The sequence below is a fragment of the Eptatretus burgeri genome, chromosome 19, assembly GCF_056783735.1.
Source record: "Eptatretus burgeri isolate ZD-2024b chromosome 19, Ebu_testis_v1, whole genome shotgun sequence".
Lineage (NCBI taxonomy): Eukaryota > Metazoa > Chordata > Myxini > Myxiniformes > Myxinidae > Eptatretus > Eptatretus burgeri.
Window position 1 is genome coordinate 2074718 of NC_140979.1, and position 19708 is coordinate 2094425.

The following is a 19708-nucleotide window of genomic DNA, read 5'->3' on the forward strand; positions in this document are numbered from 1 at the left end:
TTCCACCATCATGCAACTCTCCAGAAGTCGAGTAGAGGAAGGGGTCTCAAAGAATATGTGAAGTGGACAAATTAAAGGTTTTCTTTTTTTGGTGGAATTTAATAAAGACATGAACACTGGTGCTGCTTTTTTGACGGTTGAAGGAAAATGCCCTGCCTTCCCTTCCCTTCCCTAACAACTTACGTCCTCTCAAAGGCCCTCCACCCCCCACGGACATCGCTGGGCAGTGTCCTGGTGGTTGTTTAGTGTGTGACCCGTTTGAACGTGCGGTTTTAATATACCCAATTCCGTTCAATCCTGTGCTAATGTCGGCAGAAGTCCCCCTATCAAATGCATGTCCAGAACACTCCCACCCTCACCACCCCCATCCTCCTCGCTTCCTCCCCCCCTCCCTGGGTGTATGGTGACATGTGGTAAGGCCTCGCTCTCCCTCCTTCCTCTCTCTCGTCCCCTTCCTCGCTCTCCCCCATTTCCTTGCTCGCTCACCCACCCCTTACTCGTTTCCCCACCCCTCCTCGTTCCCCTTCCTCCCACGACCCCCTCCCCCCCGAATCTCAATATTCCCGTCAGTGAAGCGACGGGATGTATTTGCGAGTCATTAATATTCATGATCGAATATCCCAATTGAACGAGATCTTCCGTGTCACATGACCACTCAAGTCAGTTTGGCATACACATAAATCTTGTAAATATGGGCTGGCCCTTTAACTCCATTTACTAAATTTACAAAAACTATGGGGGGCGATGACATCTTGTGTCTTTTTATCCTTGTTTTTCATCATGTTTCCCAATGTCCTGCAGGACTTGTAGACCCCGAGCCTCCGGCGTTGCGGTGAAGATGCCTTTCCAAATAAAGTTTCTACCATACCTCTTCATATACCTCTTCACGTACCTCTTCATCGTTCTGAACTCGGTTGCCTGTGAACCGAGTATCTTGGACGTTCCTTTGAACCGTGAGTATCAATTTCCAATGTCTTGCTGCATCGAACATTGTGTGTTGCTGCACTGGCTGCTGGCCTTCGTGACATTAAATGGCGTATGTGTTGTCAATAATAAATTAATCTTCGTGGGACCTCCTTGTTGAGGATCTTCAATGTCACTCATACGTACCTCCAGGACTTCAAGCAGGCGGTGCACCACCACCACCAGCACGTGTCTTCCCACATCCCTTCCCATATTAATTTTAAACCCATTGACCGTACCTCACCCTCACAGGTGACTGTGTTTCCTCCCCTCCTCTCTTTCCTCTTTACCTGTTCGTTCATTCTCCGACTTCTTGAGTCCAAATGTGACCCCACTGTCGTTTTATTGCATCTTCATCCTCCTCACCGAGCTCTTCCATGAGCCTCAATTTTGCTTCCAAAACACAGGTTGCCACAAAACACGATGCATAAACAAGTTAAACAACAAAGAAAATCAATTAAATAACAAAGAAAAGAAAATTAACAAAGTTCCAGACAGATATACTCAAGGAGGTATCCCGTCATTTATCCCATCATTTGTGTGTTGGGGTGTTGAGGGGGGGGGGGCAGAAAGGGAGGAGAATGGAGGATAACGTTGGGTCGGTACAGGAGCATCACCATATACTTCTTCTTCTTTCAGCTGCTCCCATTAGGGGTCGCCACAGCGGATCATCCGAATGATCCGCATAGTGATTTGGCACAGGTTTTACGCCGGATGCCCTTCCTGACGCAACCCTGGTCGCCTCTTACGACACAGGGATATGGTACACCTATTTTTAACCGGGGTATACACTGGCCCAGTACACTGGTACTCATTTCGCCGACCTCGGAAGGATGACAGGCTGAGTCAACCCCCTGGTGTATTAATTCAGTGGCCCAACGGGGCTTGAACTCAGGACCTTTTGGATCCCAAGCCGCTGCCCTAACCACTGCGCCAACACCAGGACTCATCACCATATACATATATATATATATATATATATATATATATATATATATATATATATATATATATATATATATATATATATACATATATATATTTTTTTTTTTTTAAGAAGAAGAAGGCGCTTCCAAACAAGCGAAAAAACTTGATCGACTCCGATAATTTGAGCAAAAAAACGAGAGCAGCTTTGACGTCCGTCCGCACGCAATAATTACTGTGCTTCCCCATTGTCACTCACCTGCATTTTTTTCATTAATTAAAAAAAAAATTTATATTTTCATTTATGGATGTCCGACGATTCTGTGATTTTCCCCGGTGGACTGGCTTCGACGTCCATCGGCACGCAAAATATCAGCTTTCTACGTCACCCAGAAGGCACTGATCTTTAATATCATTCAGTGTCAGTCAGTGGTGAGAAAGCGCTTTATATATTACATTATATATAAATATAAATATATATAAATATATGTGTGTGTGTGTGTGTGATTATGTCTCACATGGTAAAACCGCAAAATCTGCACAGAGCAACTGTCCTTCTGCCACCCCATACGATTTTTCCCGCTAATTTAAACCATTCAACCAGAAGGCACTTGATGCGTTTGGCGTGTAAATCAAAACATGTGGAGTTTGACGAGCACTCCCCCGATCTCCATTTCACACAGTCCGACACCAAAGCATGACCTGCAGGAGGGGATGAAATCTGAACTGTACAGCGGGGTGGGGGATCACTTCCCAGCCAATCTTTGGGATTACCTCCTTTGTGAGATGCGCAGTGTGGGGTCTGACGTTGTCATGTTGAAAGATGAGAGCTTTTTTCATCGGGAGATTTTCCCGGAGAGCATGTTTCATTTTCTTGTACGTAGTGAGCCTCCTCGATGGTTTCCCCTTTGGGCAGAAAATCAACCAGCATGCATCCCTTGGCATCCAAGAATACCTTTCCCATACTTTGCTTTCCCATACTTTCCCATACTTTTGGCCTTCTTCTTTTTTTGGAGGCGGAGAGTGATGCCATTCCATGCTTTGCTGCTTGGTTTCTGGGTCGAAAGAGTGGAACCAGCTTTCATCACCAGTCACAACACGGTACACCGGCTGTGATCACTCCCATGCCTCATGTTTGTATCACACTCCACTTGATACCGATATAACAGTCACCGGTCGTTCCGGTTCGAATCCGGCGAGTCATGTCAAATCAACCGTGACAGTCACCCATTTTGAAGACTCTCTGCCAGATTCTCTCTTCCAGAGCCACATTACTGTGCAGATGAACATCTCCAAATTGGGCGAGTGTCGTGCTGACTGGTATCACGTGCCTCGATTTAATCAGACTTTGCAAACCTGAAGGTCACGTGACCTCGGTCATCTGAAACTGGGCTGAAAGGATCGAAACCTCGATGATAAACGGTGCCCAGCTGATGATCCGGGCAGCTGGTAAATTAGTCAGTTGCCTATAAGTTAAGGTTATAACTTAAAATAAAATAGCTTTTGTAAGTACTTACCAGTACATAATGTATGTGTGTTTGTGTGTTTATACAGTGGGGAGAACAAGTATTTGATACACTGTCGATTTTGCAGGTTTTCCCACTTACAAAGCATGTAGAGGTCTGTAATTTTTATCATAGGTACACTTCAACTGTGAAAGACGGAATCTTAAACAAAAATCCTGAAAATCACATTGTATGATTTTTAAATAATTAATTTGCATTTTATTGCATGAAATAAGTATTTGATCACCTCCCAACCAGTAAGAATTCCGGCTCTCACAGACCTGTTAGTTTTGTCTTAAAGAAGCCCTCCCATTCTCCACTCATTATCTGTATTAACTGCACCAGTTTGAACTCATTATCTGCATAAAAGACAGCTGTCCACACTCAATCAATCAGACTCCAACCTCTCCAAAATGGGCAAGACCAGAGAGCTGTCTAAGGACATCAGGGACAAAATTGTAGACTTACACAAGGCTGGGATGGGCTACAGGACAATAGGCAAGCAGCTTCGTGAGAAGGCATCAACTGTTGGCGCAATTATTAGAAAATGGAAGAAGTTCAAGATAACAGTCATTCTCCCTCAGTCTGGGGCTCCATGCAAGATCTCACCTCGTGGAGCCTCAATGATCATGAGAGGTGAGGGATCAGCCCAGAACTACACGGCAGGACCAGGTCAATGACCTGAAGAGAGCTGGGACCACAGTATCAAAGAAAACCATAATTAAGACACGACGCCGTCATGGATTGAAATCCTGCAGCGCACGCAAGGTCCCTCTGCTCAAGCCAGCGCATGTCCAGGCCCGTCTGAAGTTTGCCAATGACCATCTGGATGATCCAGAGGAGGAATGGGAGAAGGTCATGTGGTCCGATGAGACCAAAATAGAGCTTTTTGGTTTGAACTCCACTCACCGTGTTTGGAGGAAGAAGAAGGATGAGTACAACCCCAAGAACACCATCCCAACCGTCAAGCATGGTGGTGGAAACATCATTCTTTGGAGATGCTTTTCTGCAAAGGTGACAGGACGACTGCACCGTATTGAGGGAAGGATGGATGGGGCCATGTATCGCGAGATCTTGGCCAACAACCTCCTTCCCTCAACAAGAGCATTGAAGAGGAGGCGTGGCTGGGTCTTCCAGCATGACAACGACCCGAAACACACAGCCAGGGCAACTAAGGAGTGGCTCCGTAAGAAGCATCTCAAGGTCCTTGAGTGGCCGAGCCAGTCTCCAGACCTGAACCCAATAGAAAAATCTTTGGAGGGAGCTGAAAGTCTGTGTTGCCCAGCGACAGCCCCGGAACCTGAAGGATCTGGAGATGATCTGTATGGAGGAGTGGGCCAAAATCCCTGCTGCAGTCTGTGCAAACCTGGTTAAGAACTACAGGAAACGTCTGATCTCTGTAATTGCAAACAAAGGTTTCTGTACCAAATATTAAGTTCTGTTTTTCTGATGTATCAAATACTTATTTCATGCAATAAAATAACCGTGCTTTTTAAAAACAACAATGACACGGGAGGGAATATAATAATGGCTCCCTGCTCGGCCACCATTGGTCCATGCTATACTTTATGAGGGTGAGGGACTGCCCATTCAGTCCTTGTCACCCAGGCGGCTCCTCTCCCTCTTCCGCCGAGCAGCCCGGATCACTATTTTCCCGCCGAGCCTTGCGCTCCACGACCAGGCCGAGCGCTAAAAAGAAACATTTACGACAGATTCCAAAGGTTTACACATCAAATAAAAGGTCAGAAGGGATGGCAGGTTTTCGACACAGATAATAGGGAGGTGGACTGCATCTGTCTCACAAAAATAGCGGCGTATATCAAATATCACATTTAGTTGCTTCTACACTTAAACAGTCATTAAAGAAATTACTTCGCTACATGAAGCATTTATTAACCCCTATGAGGCATTCCCACAACAATTATTTCAACTCGCTCGTCGCTCAACAAGAAATAATGTGTAATTCATGTGTAATAATGTAATAATAATGTGTGATAATCTTGCTGTGTAATTCAAAACACCTCACTTCACTGGAAAACGTGGGGACAGGAACATGATACACATTCACATGGAGGATTTGTGTCCCCCACCCCACATCCCCCACCTAAGATAAATAAATAAAAACACCCCAAATTTGGGTCACGCTGATCATGTGTAGCAAGTGTAGATGTCATTGGGCCACAACTGTCGGCGGAGTAACGCAACAAACAAACAGACAAACACACATCGGTTCTTCCTCATTTTGAATGTTGATCCACCCCATACCCTTTGGGAGTTTTGAACCTACTGTCCATTGTCGTTTCACTCCTCCGTGAGCCGAGCTCAAGACCTTTCTGTTTCAAGCACACAACCCCAGCAAAAAAAACCGGATTCTAACCTGGATCGAAGACACGATCGATGATGTGTTTGTTGTTCCATGCTCCTTTTCACGCCCTGCACTGACACCACCACTGGTAGATGCTTCCAATGGCAACAGAAGAACTTGAATTAATGACCTAAGAACTCTGTGGGTCACCGATAATTGTCACTTTGGAAACGGGCCACCCTTGTTTTGCTTGATTGTGCTTTTATTTATTTTTTCACAACATGCTGCAGAGGATGTTGAGTATCTTGTTGCCATTAAATTTAAAGTAAAAATGTAAAGGGTACTTGTCATCCCTCCTTGGCCACCCTCGGTGCTGTCTTGGCTCTGTCGTATTGAGGACAATTTAACACCGAACATTGTGTTCTTTCTTGGGCCAGGTTTGAAAAGAATGCTTCCAAACCTGCGACCGAACAGTATCTACAACCGCACTGTGCAGGCCGACACCAGCAAGGATGAAGTGCCTCCCAGCAGTCGGCAGCAGTTCCACACAGCTGGAGGACCTCTCAGAACCACACATCGGTCCAACACAACTGGAGGGCTTCTGAGCACCACACATCCGTTCAACACAACTGAAGGGATTCTGAGCACCACACATCCGTCAAACACAACTGGAGGACATACCACCACTATGCAGCAGTTCCACACAACTGGAGGGCCTCCCAGCATCACGCAGCAGTACAACACAACTGGAGGGCCTTTCAGCACCACACAGCAGTACAACACAACTGGAGGGCCTCCGAGCACCACACAGCAGTACAACACAACTGGAGGACATACCACCACTATGCAGCAGTTCAACACAACTGGAGGGCCTCCCAGTATCATGCAGCAGTACAACACAACTGGAGGGCCTCCGAGAACCACACAGCAGTACAACACAACTGGAGGACATACCACCATTATGCAGCAGTTCAACACAACTGGAGGGCCTCCCAGCATCACGCAGCAGTACAACACAACTGGAGGGCGTCCGAGCACCATCCAGCAGTTCAACACAACTGGAGGGCCTCCGAGCACCATGCAGCAGTTCAACACAACTGGAGGGCCTCCGAGCACCACACAGCAGTACAACACAACTGGAGGGCCTCCGAGCACCATGCAGCAGTTCAACACAACTGGAGGGCCTCCGAGCACCACACAGCAGTACAACACAACTGGAGGACATACCACCACTATGCAGCAGTTCAACACAACTGGAGGGCCTCCCAGTATTACGCAGCAGTACAACACAACTGGAGGGCCTCCCAGCATCACGCAGCAGTACAACACAACTGGAGGGTCTACCAGCACCACACAGCAGTCCCCCACAACTGGAGGGTCCACCAGCACCACACAGCAGTATAACACAACTGGGGGCCTCCTACCACCATTCAGCAGTTCCACACAACTGGAGGGCCTCCCAGCATCACGTAGCAACACAACACAACACAACTGGAGGGCCTCTCAGCACCACACAGCAGTTCCACACAAATGGAGTGTCTTCCAGCACCACACAGCAGTTCAACACAACGAGAGGGTCTCCGAACATTACGAAGCAATTCTTCACAACTGAAGGGTCTTCAAACATTACGCAGCAGCTCAACACAACTGGAGGATTGCTTAACAACACAGTTCAATCCAAATGAAGGTTTGTGACCCGGCTATAAAATCAGAATCCACCAACCTTCCCTCTTCTCCACCTTCCTCAACCTTTTTTATTTTTTGTTTATTTTTGCATACCTTGTCGAGGCTCGTATGAGAGCTAACACACAACGTACAGCAAGGGGAGCAGGAGACAATAGGGGCAGGAGAGGGAAGGACAAAACAGTGGGTAACAGAGACATGAGGAGATCTGTGGAAGGGAGAGGGATAGGGCGCGGAACACGGAGTAAACAAGATGGACACTTCAGGGACTTTCAGGAAGGAAAGCAGGGAATTTGAAGGAGGTGGGTTTGGTGTGGATTAATGGGGGAAGAAAAGATCGAGGATTTGGATGGGAGAAGATAAGAGGTGGTGGTGAACAGCTGTTTTGAAGACCTGGAGGAAAGAATGGGATTCAACAGAGTGAGGGAGTTTATTCCAAAAGCTGGAAAACGAGGAATGAAAAAGTGAAGGTGAGCAGTGATTCGTGATTTTGGGAGTTTTACCAGAAGGGGGTTGTTGGCGGACCTTGAGTGCCCTGCGGAAATATGGTGGGGACAAATCGCAGAGAGAGCAGGAGGGGACGAGACCGGAGAGGAGACGGTAGAAGACAGAAAGACCACCGCCCAGCCTGCGGTGAGAGAGTGAGATGCCCAAAGACTCAGCCTCACCGCGGGAGATGCCAATGATTATTAATGTCTTGGTTTCCACAGCGTGAAGCCGAGAAAGGTGAGAGGTGGGAGCACTAGCCCAGATGGGAGAGCAGCACTCCATCAGGTTGCGGATGAAAGCTTTGTAAGTGGTCAGGAGCTCAGGTGGGCCGAGGAAGGACTTTGCACGACGGAGGATTCCCAGTCGGCGACTGGCTTTGGAGGCCAGGTTGTAAATGTGGCTTTCCCAGGAAAGATCATGGCAGATAGTGAGACCCAGAAGCTTGAAAGAAAGGACTTCCAGAGAATTGTTGAGAAAGTAGATGGGGGGGGGGGTTCCAAACGGTCCTTTCGGAGAGACCGTGAGATTTTTCAGGATTTTAAGACATGTTCCACGTGTTGGGCCAGTTTGTGATTTTACCCAGATCTGCAGTGAGCGAATAATCTGCTGCTTGCCGGTCTGAGGGATGACAGATGGTACGATAGAGGGTGGAGTCATCAGCAAAGAGATAAAGAGGATTTTCCAGAGAGTCGGAGAGATCATTGATGAAAATCAGAAAGAACAGGGCCTAGAACGCTACCTTGAGGAACTCCAGCCAGGACAGGAAGAAGGGATGAAAGAACTCCATTTAGGGCCACACGTTGACTGCGACAGAAGAGGAAGTCTGTGAGCCATGAGTGGAGATGTCCGGGTGCCAGACCGTGTCAAAAGCACGCGATATGTCTCGGGATATGGCTCTCATCTCATGTCTGGCATTGAGGACCTCCATCCATCGTTGCGAGAGCAGAAGCAGCCTATCCAGGGTGGAGTGACCTGGTCTGAAACCAAATTGATGATCGGAAATCAGACCATTGGAGAAGAGGAAGGATTTAATGTCTGAAGCGATGATGGATTCCATGACCTTGCTGATGATTGGGAGAAGGCTGATTGGTCTGTAGTTGCAGGGATCTGTTTTTGCACCGTTTTTTTATGCAGGGCAGGAATGTTTGCTGATTTCCAAGCAAATGGCAGATGACCTTGGGCAAATGAGAGGGTGAATATAACAGAGAGAGGGTGAGCAACAGCAGAGCAGCAGGTTTTTAGGACACGTGGGCTGATGCCTTCTGCACCGGTTGCAGAATCTGAGTCGAGGTTTCACAGCAAGCTCTCCGCCTTGTCAGAGAACCTTTTGTGAAATTTCGCATGATACGCCCTCCCCTTTTCTCTTTGATAAGACAGCAGACCGTGATTACACTGAAAGTATCTCTCCAAGCCATACTATTGTTCAAAGAAAGAACTCTACAGCAAATGCAAACATTATTCCGCCAACTCAGCAGACATAACCAGAGCCGTTCCCAACAATGGCTTCCTTCCCAAAAAAAAATTTCCAATTTAACATGCAGATTAATATAATAAATCCTGATAGATATTTAAATTGCCAAAATGGACCCACTCGGGGATATGGAGATTTGTTTTTCCTTCATTTAAAAAATATTTTGAAGTTTCAAGCAGCACGTGATAAACTACAGAGATACCGGCACGTGGTGAGTATAATCTTCATGATGATAATGAGCAGGAGACGGGGTTTTATAATCGCGTGTGTGTGCGTGAGTGTGTCGGTCCGGGCCGTGACTTCCCCCCTCCCCCCCCCCAAATTTTTTGCTTTTGTCATCAAATTTTCAACTTCTTCTTTCGTGTGGTCCCATCGTCAGCCATTAAATTTTCACCAAAGCTTGATGATGAGAAGGTGGACAAGACAAATTAATAATTCGGTCAAAAGGTCAAAGGACAACGTCGCATAAAATCCTCAATTTTCATCCGATTGACCTGAATTTTTTTAGAATTTGCATATCGGGTCACAGAGTTTGTCCACCAATCAAAAGCTTGATGTAGATTGTTTTTTTTTTGTTTTTTTTAGGACAAAAGGTCAAGGTTACCTGAAATCGTCAATTTTCTTCCGATTGACCTGAAATTTCAACAGGATTTGCATATCGGAGCACTGAACTGGTTCATCAATCAAAAGCAGGTTGCTGGTTGTTTTGAGGTCACAAGGTCAAGGTCACAAAATCCTCAATTTCCATCTGATTGACTTGAAATTTGAGAAAGGTTTGCATATTGGATCACTGAAGCCGATTGCTTTTTAGGTCAAAAGGTCAAGGTCGTCTGTAATTGTATTTTTCTTTTTTTGACCAGTTTTTGTCATGTTTAGTACACGGACGAAGAAGAAGTACGAATACAAAGCAGATGCGGACGAGCTTTGCATTTTCAGATGCTTTCGAGTGATGGTTTTATTATTTGTTTGTTTTTATTATTCCCATATCACACAACAAAAGCTAACTCATTTATTCACCCAAATTGACTTTTTTACTCCTCAACATCGAACTTCATGGAAGTGGGAAGAGTGCTGTTATGGAGGGTGTGAATAGATAGTACAACGCAGGCATGTTAGGCCGAATGACCTTCTCATGTGCCAAAGTTCCTTGTGTATATTTGTGTAATGTTGTTAAAAACAGGAAGAAATAGGGAGGGAGGACAGAGAGTTGTGGGTGAGGGTGCATGGAGTTGTAAGAGTGAGATTGAGACGTTGGGAAGGGAGTGGTGGGGGGGATTGAGGACTTGGGGTTGGAAGGGGGATTGAGGACTTGGGGTTTAGGGCAGTTGATGACTTGAAGAAGAATGGGGTAGGGGATGACAAAGTTGGCTTCGGGGAGGGAGGGCAGAGAGGGGACAGAGCTGGAATTGAGGGGTTTGACGCTTTCGAGGAGGTGGAGGGGGAGTTGAGGACATTGGGTTGAGAGGGGGTTTGAGGATTTGAAAAAAGGGGGAGAGGGTGCACAGTTTGCGTGTGGTGGTGGGGGGAGGGCAGAGAGACGGCAGAGTTGGGAGGGGGTTAAGGAGATGGGATTGTGTGTGGGTGTTGGAGTGAGGGCGGGGTGGTTAGGGACCTGAAGTCACATTTTACATGATGCAGAATTTCCTTGGGTCTGTGATAGTCCCATTGTGTCTTTTGGGTCCTCCAGGTATTTTGTGTCCTCTGTGTCTTTTGTGTCCTCGGGGTCTTTTGGATGCCCTGCATCTTTTGGGTCCTCTGAATCTTTTGAGTGTTCGGGGTCCCCCTTTTTATGTCCTGTGGGTCTTTTGGGTCATCTGGGTCCTTTGGGTATTTTGTGTCTTCGGTGTATTTTCGTTCTTTTGAGTCATCCAAGTCTTTGGGGCATTTTTGGGTCTTCGGGGGTGTTTTGGGTATTTAAAGGTCTCCATGGTCGTTGGGGTCTTTTAGGTCTGCAGGGTCTTTTGGGTCGAATTGTCTCAATAATTGTTTACTTGATAGATTCGGAACATCTTTTAAAGATGGTTTGACAAAATGAGGCCTCTCGTGATCATCAAGTGTCAAGTTACTCCACATCATCGATACGTAGATTAACCTTTTAAGATGATGAAAGCGGAAGAGCAAGTCACAAGTAGAGTGAGTCTTCCATGAACACTGCAATGTCTGATTGTGCAAAGCCATGTTGTTGTCTGACCCTCTGTATTTAACCGCAGACAAGCCCACATGGGTGACCTCCTTGATGGAGCAGATCTGGTTCCTCATGATGATTGCGATATTGGTTTTGTTGTTCCTCCTGACTGTCTGCATCATCTACAAAAGGGATAAAGATTACTGGGTAGGCCTTGCACAACCTTCTCACCTGTCAGTTGGCTGTCCTCGACGCTTTGGCAGATACCCAGTTGTTTTGTCCATTGTAACCTGCACATTGTGATGTCACTGCATACCAGTACAAACGTCCAGGTAACTGAGAGATGTACATTATTTAATTTAGTAAACTCAACAATTACATGAAACCAAAATATTCCGGTTAAATGAGGTCTTGGCTGCATGGTGAAATGGGGAAACCCCCGCTCTTAACCCCACACAGCCTTATTTCTTGTGGGTGAATATAAACTTCATAGTCCACAAGCTTAAACGGTTTACACCTTTTAAAACTTACAGAGTTTATATTCACCCATGTCGATCTTCCTCGATGACCTCTAAAAGTTACTGATATCGACCATGGGTGAAGATCGACACGTGTGCTGTGTTGTTGATGTGTGTGCTTCATCCAGTGACGACACCGTTGTTGGAGATGCAGCCTTCCAGGTCTTCCCTAAAACATCCCTTGCTGCCTGCAATGAGTGAGGATGTCCCATCTTCGATGACTCCATCGAACGGTGCGACAGAGGCTCCAGCTGGTGTTGGCTTAACGGTTCAGGTGGCTGGCTCAAGATCCGAGGAACTTGCGTTTCAGCCCCTGTCGTGTTGTTAAATAACATCAGGTGGGTTGACTCCACCTGTCATCCTTCTGAGGTCGACAAAATTAGTACTATTGTGCTGGTAACAGAGGGAATTGCATCAGCGACGCAGCTGAACCCCCAGAAAATGATGCAGCAAAGCAGTTACAGGCTGCAAACAAATACATAAATTAAGTGGACTTGAAATCACAAACACATTTTATGTTCGTTGTCTAATCACCCTCATTTTTTCTTTCTTTTGACCTGATTTCTTGACATGTTTACCAGGAACCACCGTTGGCATAACAACAAATTAATGAATAAACAAAAATCGAGCACAAAATTAATATGTCTCCCAGTTGTTACACAAACATCAACATTGTCTTAATAAAAGTACTGTTCTTCCCTGAAAGTTGTCTGCCAGGATGACCAAGAGATTCACACACTGGGTCAGGTCAGGTATGGGAGCATGCTGGACATTTAAGACCTGAAGACTGAAGACTCGGACTTTCATCTTCCTGCACAGGTATCGGCAGCGCCACACCCCATGATCCAGTGAATCCATGACGCCCCAGGCACGACCCAGACATCGATTGACCTTTGCCTCACAGCCAGCGGAAACGTGAATATCCAGCCAGCAGAGAGTGCAGCATTTCCACCAGCCTTGAGAAGTTCAGCATGGATGCCGCAGATCCCTGGAGCTTTACCCCGTTTCAACCGGTTCACCGCAGCCCGTGTTTCCACAAACGAAGGTGGACCACAGTTGATTGGAGGATCAGCAATAGGGATTGTAACACCCCTGACTTCCAACTCGACAGCTGGTGGATCAGCCTGGTACAACCGCTCAAAGTCACCGGCCCAGCGGGTCTCCACTTCAGACTCCTCTGTCAAGAGCCCACCACTCTCTGCTCTAACTGTAATACACCGTGGGATGGGCTTGGATGAACGCAATGCGTGAATTTCCCTGTTAGCAGGACGAGAAACACTTGACTACAAGTGATGCTTGACCCCCTCACAGATTCCTCGCACATAGGCCTTCTTGTCCACCCTCAGACACGTACAGTTTTATGCCTCAGCTCCCTGAACAGCTCAACTCTAGCATCCAGCCTGGCCCTACGACTCTGGTCAATGGTATCCAGTGTCCCTTGAGAGACAAAATTATTCTTTGCGGTCCGGTAAGTTCCAAGACATTCACCGGTAACATCAAGGACGGTGGTCTTGAAGGCGATCCACAACTCTTCAGGATCCCCCAAAGCACCCAGACCCCCCAAGTGTCCACTCAGCCTGTTCACAAACTCCTCAGCTACCCTCTCATCCTTGAGCTTGCCAACATCCAGCCTCGGCTGGGATGGTACCATTCTCCTGGATTTAAGGTGCAACTTCAGAGTTGCTGCAACAAGCCGGTGGTCAGTATTGAGGAACTGAGCACTCCGGTAGACCCTGCAGTTCTGGATCATCCTCCAGCGACCATCAACGAGGACATGGTCAATCTCCTTTGCCACACCGCCAGCGTTGGAATACCAAGTCCAGCGATGAGCTTGTGGGCGCTGAAACCATGAACCAGCCACCCTAAGTCCATGACTTCTTGCAAAGTCAAGGAACTTAGTGCTATTCTGGTTCACAGTTCCAGACCCATGGGGACCAACACATATCTCATAACCATCCCTATCAGTTCCAGTCGATGCATTGAAATCCCCCAAGACTAGAAGTGTATCTCGTCTGGGGCACTGATCAACCACAGACTCGAGCGTGGCGTCGAATGCATCCTTCACGGTGAGGTCACTCGCCTCAGTCGCAGCAAAAACAGAGACCAGGGAAATGACACCTTAGTGGTGACGAATCATTTGTCTCATAATACGCTCGTTGACCAGTGTTACCTCAATTATCATTGGGGTCAGCTTATTGGACACAGCTACAGCAACTCCTTGGGAATGGTAACCATCAGAGTGACCAGACCAATAGTAGGTGTAACCACCCACCATGATCTCGCCGCAATCCGGTCTCCGAACCTCAGCGAGAGCTGCAACACCGATGTCCAAACGCTTGAGCTCAGGTGATAACAGAGACAGCTGATCATCCTCTCTTTGGGATAGGACATTCAAGGCACCCACCCGAAGGGACCGCCTCAGGTTAACCCAAGGAGACCACCATCTGGTGGATGACACCTCAGCACCACTCAGCCACACTCCACCGCAATCTGACCAGGGAAGTTTACCCCGTGGTTTTCCTCCTGCAATCAAGGAATGGGCGTCCCGAAGGCTTTGCCCCAATCCCATCATCCGGTGAGCTGCCCTGCGAAGGGCATCAGCACAGGAGTTACTCCCACGGAGTGGGTTTTCAGTTTTCTTTACGTCTGTGGGTTTTGCAGAATGAAGTGTTTTTCGGTGGCCGGAGTGCAAATCCTGCCACCAACCTCCTCATTAACAATAACCCAATTGCGGGAGGACGTCCACAGACAAAGTTGGGCACTAGATATGGATGACGGTTGGCTCACAAGGAGCTCCTCCACCCTTTGACAGGTTTTGTTCTTCATCCTGCTTGGTGTCCATATTCATACACCCTCCTCACTAGCAAACCTGGTGGGGGAGACGGTTTAGTCACCGACAACCCGACCATGAAACAGGTTAGTACAGGTGTACATGATACCTGCAGCAAGTCACAGAACTAGTGTGGTCTGACAACCATCAGATTCCTGGATTTTAACTCCTGCAACCCAATCACTCACAAACGCAGTGTAACATTGACCTTGCCAGCAGGGGCACGGACTGCGTCATATTCAAAATCTGATGCAATTGAAGAAATTAGATCAGTTCGAGTAGTCCTGTTCAAAAATACAAACAGCAAAAGTATATTGTCTTACTTACCCTGAAAGGACCAAAATGAACAGCTCGGAAGGAGCCAGACGTGCTTGGCCACCATGTACTGCCATATTACCTGGGCCCTTCCAAAAGGATTGGCAATGTTGTAAGCAGTACATGGATTGGTGTGGCCTGCAAGTCTCTCCACACCATCTGTTATTGTCATTTTAAAACTAAAGGACCCCATATCAACCTTTGACAAAGCAGTCGTAGTTTACCATTCATCATGCAGAGACTAACCAATCCTTGATCAGTGAAACTGGATGGAATTTCAAACAAAAGGTTAGACGAACATGATGGAGCAGTTCGCCTTGAAAAGGTGACACAGTCAGCCGTGGCGTGTCATTGTCTGCAATCCAGACGAAATTTGACTTTGATGGGAGCCGTGTTGTCGACACGACGTCCAACAAATGACACATTGATACTGATGGCGCGGCACGTCAACAGCCGAGAGGGTGGTCCACCACCAGAGCGGAGCGGAGCATCAACGACGCAATTCGAGGTCCATGTGATTCAGGTTTGGTGACATGAAAGCATTCCTCCGTTGACCGTGCACACCGGCACGTGACCAGAAACGAGGGTTCACTCCTGGAATGAAAGCGGATGCGTGCCGAGACGCGGGGTGTGTCGGCCTGAGAAGGGCCGCCGTGAAGCGGGTGAAACGTCGCTCGAGTGACGCCTCGTCTGCTCTTGATTATTTAATTAGCAGAGTAGATCGAGTTGCACTTTGATTGGACGCGTATTTCTTCTTTATTTAAATATATCGATATTTGGTTGTGGGAATGGCTTTTAGGGGTAAAGATTGTGTCGTTTAGAAATAGTTATTTCTTTAGTGGATGTATTCGCACAAGGGTGAGGTAATTTAATCGTGATAAAGAGTTATGCGTTGATATTGTATTGAAAGCGATTGTCTTCCCTCCCTATTGTTTGTGTCGTACCTCTTCTCCCTTGAAACCTTTTTTTTTTTTTTTTAATGTCTCCTTTTGTGGGAACTGCGATCTCGCAACGCCGAGAAGGCGCAAGTTTTGGCGACGATGTGCCGAGACGCTTAATCTCGACCAAACTTGATAAAACTTCACGTAACGAGCGACTCAACGTGGCTCCGAATGGGATGAGAGCGTGGCTACTAATAGCAGAGCAAAGATTTAAATAGTTTGCTGGAAACAGGGGGGGGGGCACTGCATCAGCGGCACATCCCGCGCTCCCAGCAACAATGCAACCGGCAAGTGCAGGCTGCATGTAAAATGGTGGTCAATTGAGGGTCGAAGAAAGGAGGAATCTTGTGTTACAAAACTAACCTAACGACACATTGTTCGCTCGGCTTGGCGAGGACGATGGATGAGGATCGATGGCACTGAGGGTGCAGTGCAGTCACAACTGGTCCAAACGACCAATGACGTGCACTGAATTCTCTGTATTATCATCGGACAATAGAAAGTGGGGGAATTCATGTCGCGAGGAGGGGTCTGTCGGGGATTCGAACCATGGAAATGATGACGTAATCACGTGAATATATAATTAATTAAATGGCTCCATCGATGAATGGTTGGTTGTCCCGACTCGCAAATAAGAATTAATTAATGTGATAATTTCACCACATCCGGTCCACGCCCACAAGAATCAACGAATCATTAAAAAACGAATACAATGACGTAATGATGACGTCCTCACGTTCGACAGTTTGGGCGGTGTATAATCACAATATATTTACTTACACTCCCCGCTTTTTGAATTGCCGAGCGAAAACATTTTTCATTTTGCGACTGCGATGCTGTGCCACAGGACGTCCTGCTTAAAATATTCGAGAGTTTGTGAAAAGATCATCGGAAAAAAGCAACATCCGGGGGATTCTTCTTCACGGATATTCGCGCGTCCATGGAGTCTGAGGCGATTCGCGCTTTTTTTTTTCCTGAAGGTTTTACAGAATGTCCGTTTGCGAGTCGAATTGGATAAGAAACGCCTGTTAAAAACCGCGTTCACTCTCGTTTTCCCATCGTGTTCTCTCAGAAACGCTCTTTTTGGGAGACATTTTGCGATATTTACTTCACACGTCACAGGATTACGAGCGATTCCGTGTGTGATACATCGATTTGTAGCGGGTCCTTTCCCTCCCGAGACCGGACGGCATCCTAAAGGGGCGGAGCTTAGAGTGAGTGACGAGGGGTTTGGGGCGTGGCTTAACGTGAAGGACGGACTCGCTGTTCTTCTTCTTCTTGTTTGCCATATTTGGAGTGTGCCGTAAATATGACGTCGAAAACATGCTCAAACGCGGCGTTTATTTTTTCTCAACATTTAGAATGCTTCATAGCAACGTAACCCCATCGGTTCGTCTTACTGTTTCACCTTTTGGTCTAATTTCGAACGTCAACAACAACGACAACAACAACAAAAAATAATCACTCGGCTCATCAGTGAGCGAGGTGGCGCTGCATCACGGAGCACCCCGTCTTTCCAGGTGGCCGTGTCTCCAAAAGAGTAGTTGGCCACCGTGTGCCGTTAATTGTGGCTGTGTGCTCGGGCACATCAGAGCTGTGGTGTATTTACAGCCTTGCGCGTTGATATGCAGCGTGGAATAAAATAGTTCCGTGCGTGTCTTGATATTTTCGTCGAGCTCCATTTAATCCTAAACTCTGAGAGGCACGAAAGCAAGGTCGAGCTTAAAGACTAAACAGTAAGCCAGGTGTTTCACAAGGTCAGGCGAGCTCCACATGCATTAGGTCCAAAAAATAGACCTCGAGCTTCAACGATTGGAACTAGGCACGTGAAATGGCGGACTAGGAACTACTTTATTCCACGCTGCATATCAATCCGCAAGAGGCTCGTGCGCATGCGCACCGCTTTACCCCCCCCACTTGGGCGGATTCAAACGAAACTCGGTGGACTGGTCGTGTGTGTGATGAGGGAGGATTGGTTCGATTTTGGTGAAGATCCGAATCCGGCGACTCAATATTTTTTTTTAAGTGATTCTTCACTTAAAAAGTGCCCACCTTTTTTGTGCCAGTTTGGAGTTCAGTTAACTGTGAAGCCAAGAAAGTGTCTCCATTGCTGATCACATGACTCTGTTAACAGTTTGAACTTCTTTCACCAACACCTGTTTTGACGTGGTTTAAGATTAAAAAAAAATTATTTGAGCCTTTCTTATTCCTCTTCTGTCTTCTTCATCCTTTTTATTTCTTCCTGATGCCAAGAAGGCCTTAAAATTGGAATTCATAGCAAAGTGTCCAAGTTTTCAGAGTTGGTTAATGAACTGCTGATCCACTGCTGTTACAAACAACCTTCACTTGTTCGGACCCGTGGGTGTTAAAATAAATAAAATAAATAAAGAGAGAAATGAAAGGTGTTGGTTTGAAATAATTATTTGTTTTCCAATTGTGACGTTGGCATTGTTTGTCATACGTGCTCGTCCAATCGACGGAGGCACGGTCGGAGTACGGTTTCCCTGTCCCGACGCAAACGAGGCGCTGCAGCACCTCCATCGCTCTTCCAGGTGAACGCGACGACCTGAAACCGTGCACCTTGATTTCAGGTGAACACCTTTCCCCATCCGTCGTGGATGTGCCGTTCACCAAGTACCGATTTGTGTTAAAAGAAGAGGAAGATGTTCGTATTTGTTATCGTTACCATGGAGCTGCGGTGAGGAGTGTAGAGCCAATCCATCCATCAATTGGGACCATATCTGTGCAGAGCATCTGTGCGGCCTAAGCAGTCTCCTTGGCTCATGGGTACAATCCTGGACGGGTCGCCACTCCGACACAGGATACCAGCAAGCTGGCTCTCATTTTGCCCACCTCGGAAGGATGAACCCACTTGTTGAAGAAGAGAACCCACCAGGAAGAGCCAACCCACCTGTTGTTATTTAACAGCGCAACAGAGGCTCAAACTCAAGGACCTAAAGATATTAACCCAGCGACCTTAACCGTTAATCCAACACGAGGTTTAACATAGTAGATATGAACATGTTAATTCGAGCGGGTCCTTAATCAAGCAAAAATGTTCCATGAGATTTTGTTCAGTGAAAGGACCCAAAGACCCTTTTGGACCCTATCTAAGAAGTCTAAAGGGTGTAAAGTCTCAAAAGAGTCATAAAAGGGTCTTTAAAAAGACTATAAAGGTCAAAAGGGTAAAAAGGGGGTTTAAAGGGTCAGAAGGGGTCAAAAGGTCTTTGGGGTCTCAAGTTTTAGATGGTACGTTCCAAAAGTAGTTCCTGTCGAAAGGGTATTCAAAGGTCTCACGTTTTAAAGGCTCTTTAGGGGTCTAAAGGTTGATGGTATTGAAAGGGTATGTTCCATTAGTAGTTAGGGTTTAAAGAGTCCAAGAAGTGTAAAGGGTCTACATGGGTTTAACGGGTCATAAGGGGTCTAAGGGTATGTTCCACAAGTAGTTAAGGTCTAAAAAGAGATGAAAAGGATGTAAATGTCTGAAGGGTCTTCAAAGGTCCAGCAGTCTAATGGGTTTGAAGGTACAAAGGGTACATTCCAATAGAAGTTGGAGTCTGAAGGGTGTAAAGTGTCAAAAGGGACTAAAAAGGACTGAAAGTACCATCCCCTTTCTGTCACCCCAAACCCCAACTCTCT

The 19708-nt window shown here is 46.7% G+C and overlaps 1 protein-coding gene across 7 annotated transcripts in view; it reads left to right on the forward strand.

Annotated features, from left to right (window-relative positions):
* LOC147008398 (uncharacterized) overlaps window positions 1-13942 on the forward strand; it is a 22631-nt gene extending 8689 nt beyond the window's left edge. For 6 of the 7 annotated variants that reach the window (XM_085864922.1, XM_085864923.1, XM_085864925.1 and 3 more), the window contains 4 exons: window positions 802-953; window positions 6135-7384; window positions 11551-11672; window positions 12112-13942. In XM_085864922.1, the coding sequence (XP_085721048.1) occupies window positions 839-953; window positions 6135-7309 (1290 nt within the window). In that variant the 5' untranslated portion in view covers window positions 802-838 and the 3' untranslated portion in view covers window positions 7310-7384; window positions 11551-11672; window positions 12112-13942. The remainder of the gene's footprint in view (window positions 1-801; window positions 954-6134; window positions 7385-11550; window positions 11673-12111) is intronic. The other variant, XM_085864924.1, reaches the window with a different exon arrangement.
* The last annotated feature ends 5766 nt before the right edge of the window (window positions 13943-19708 follow it).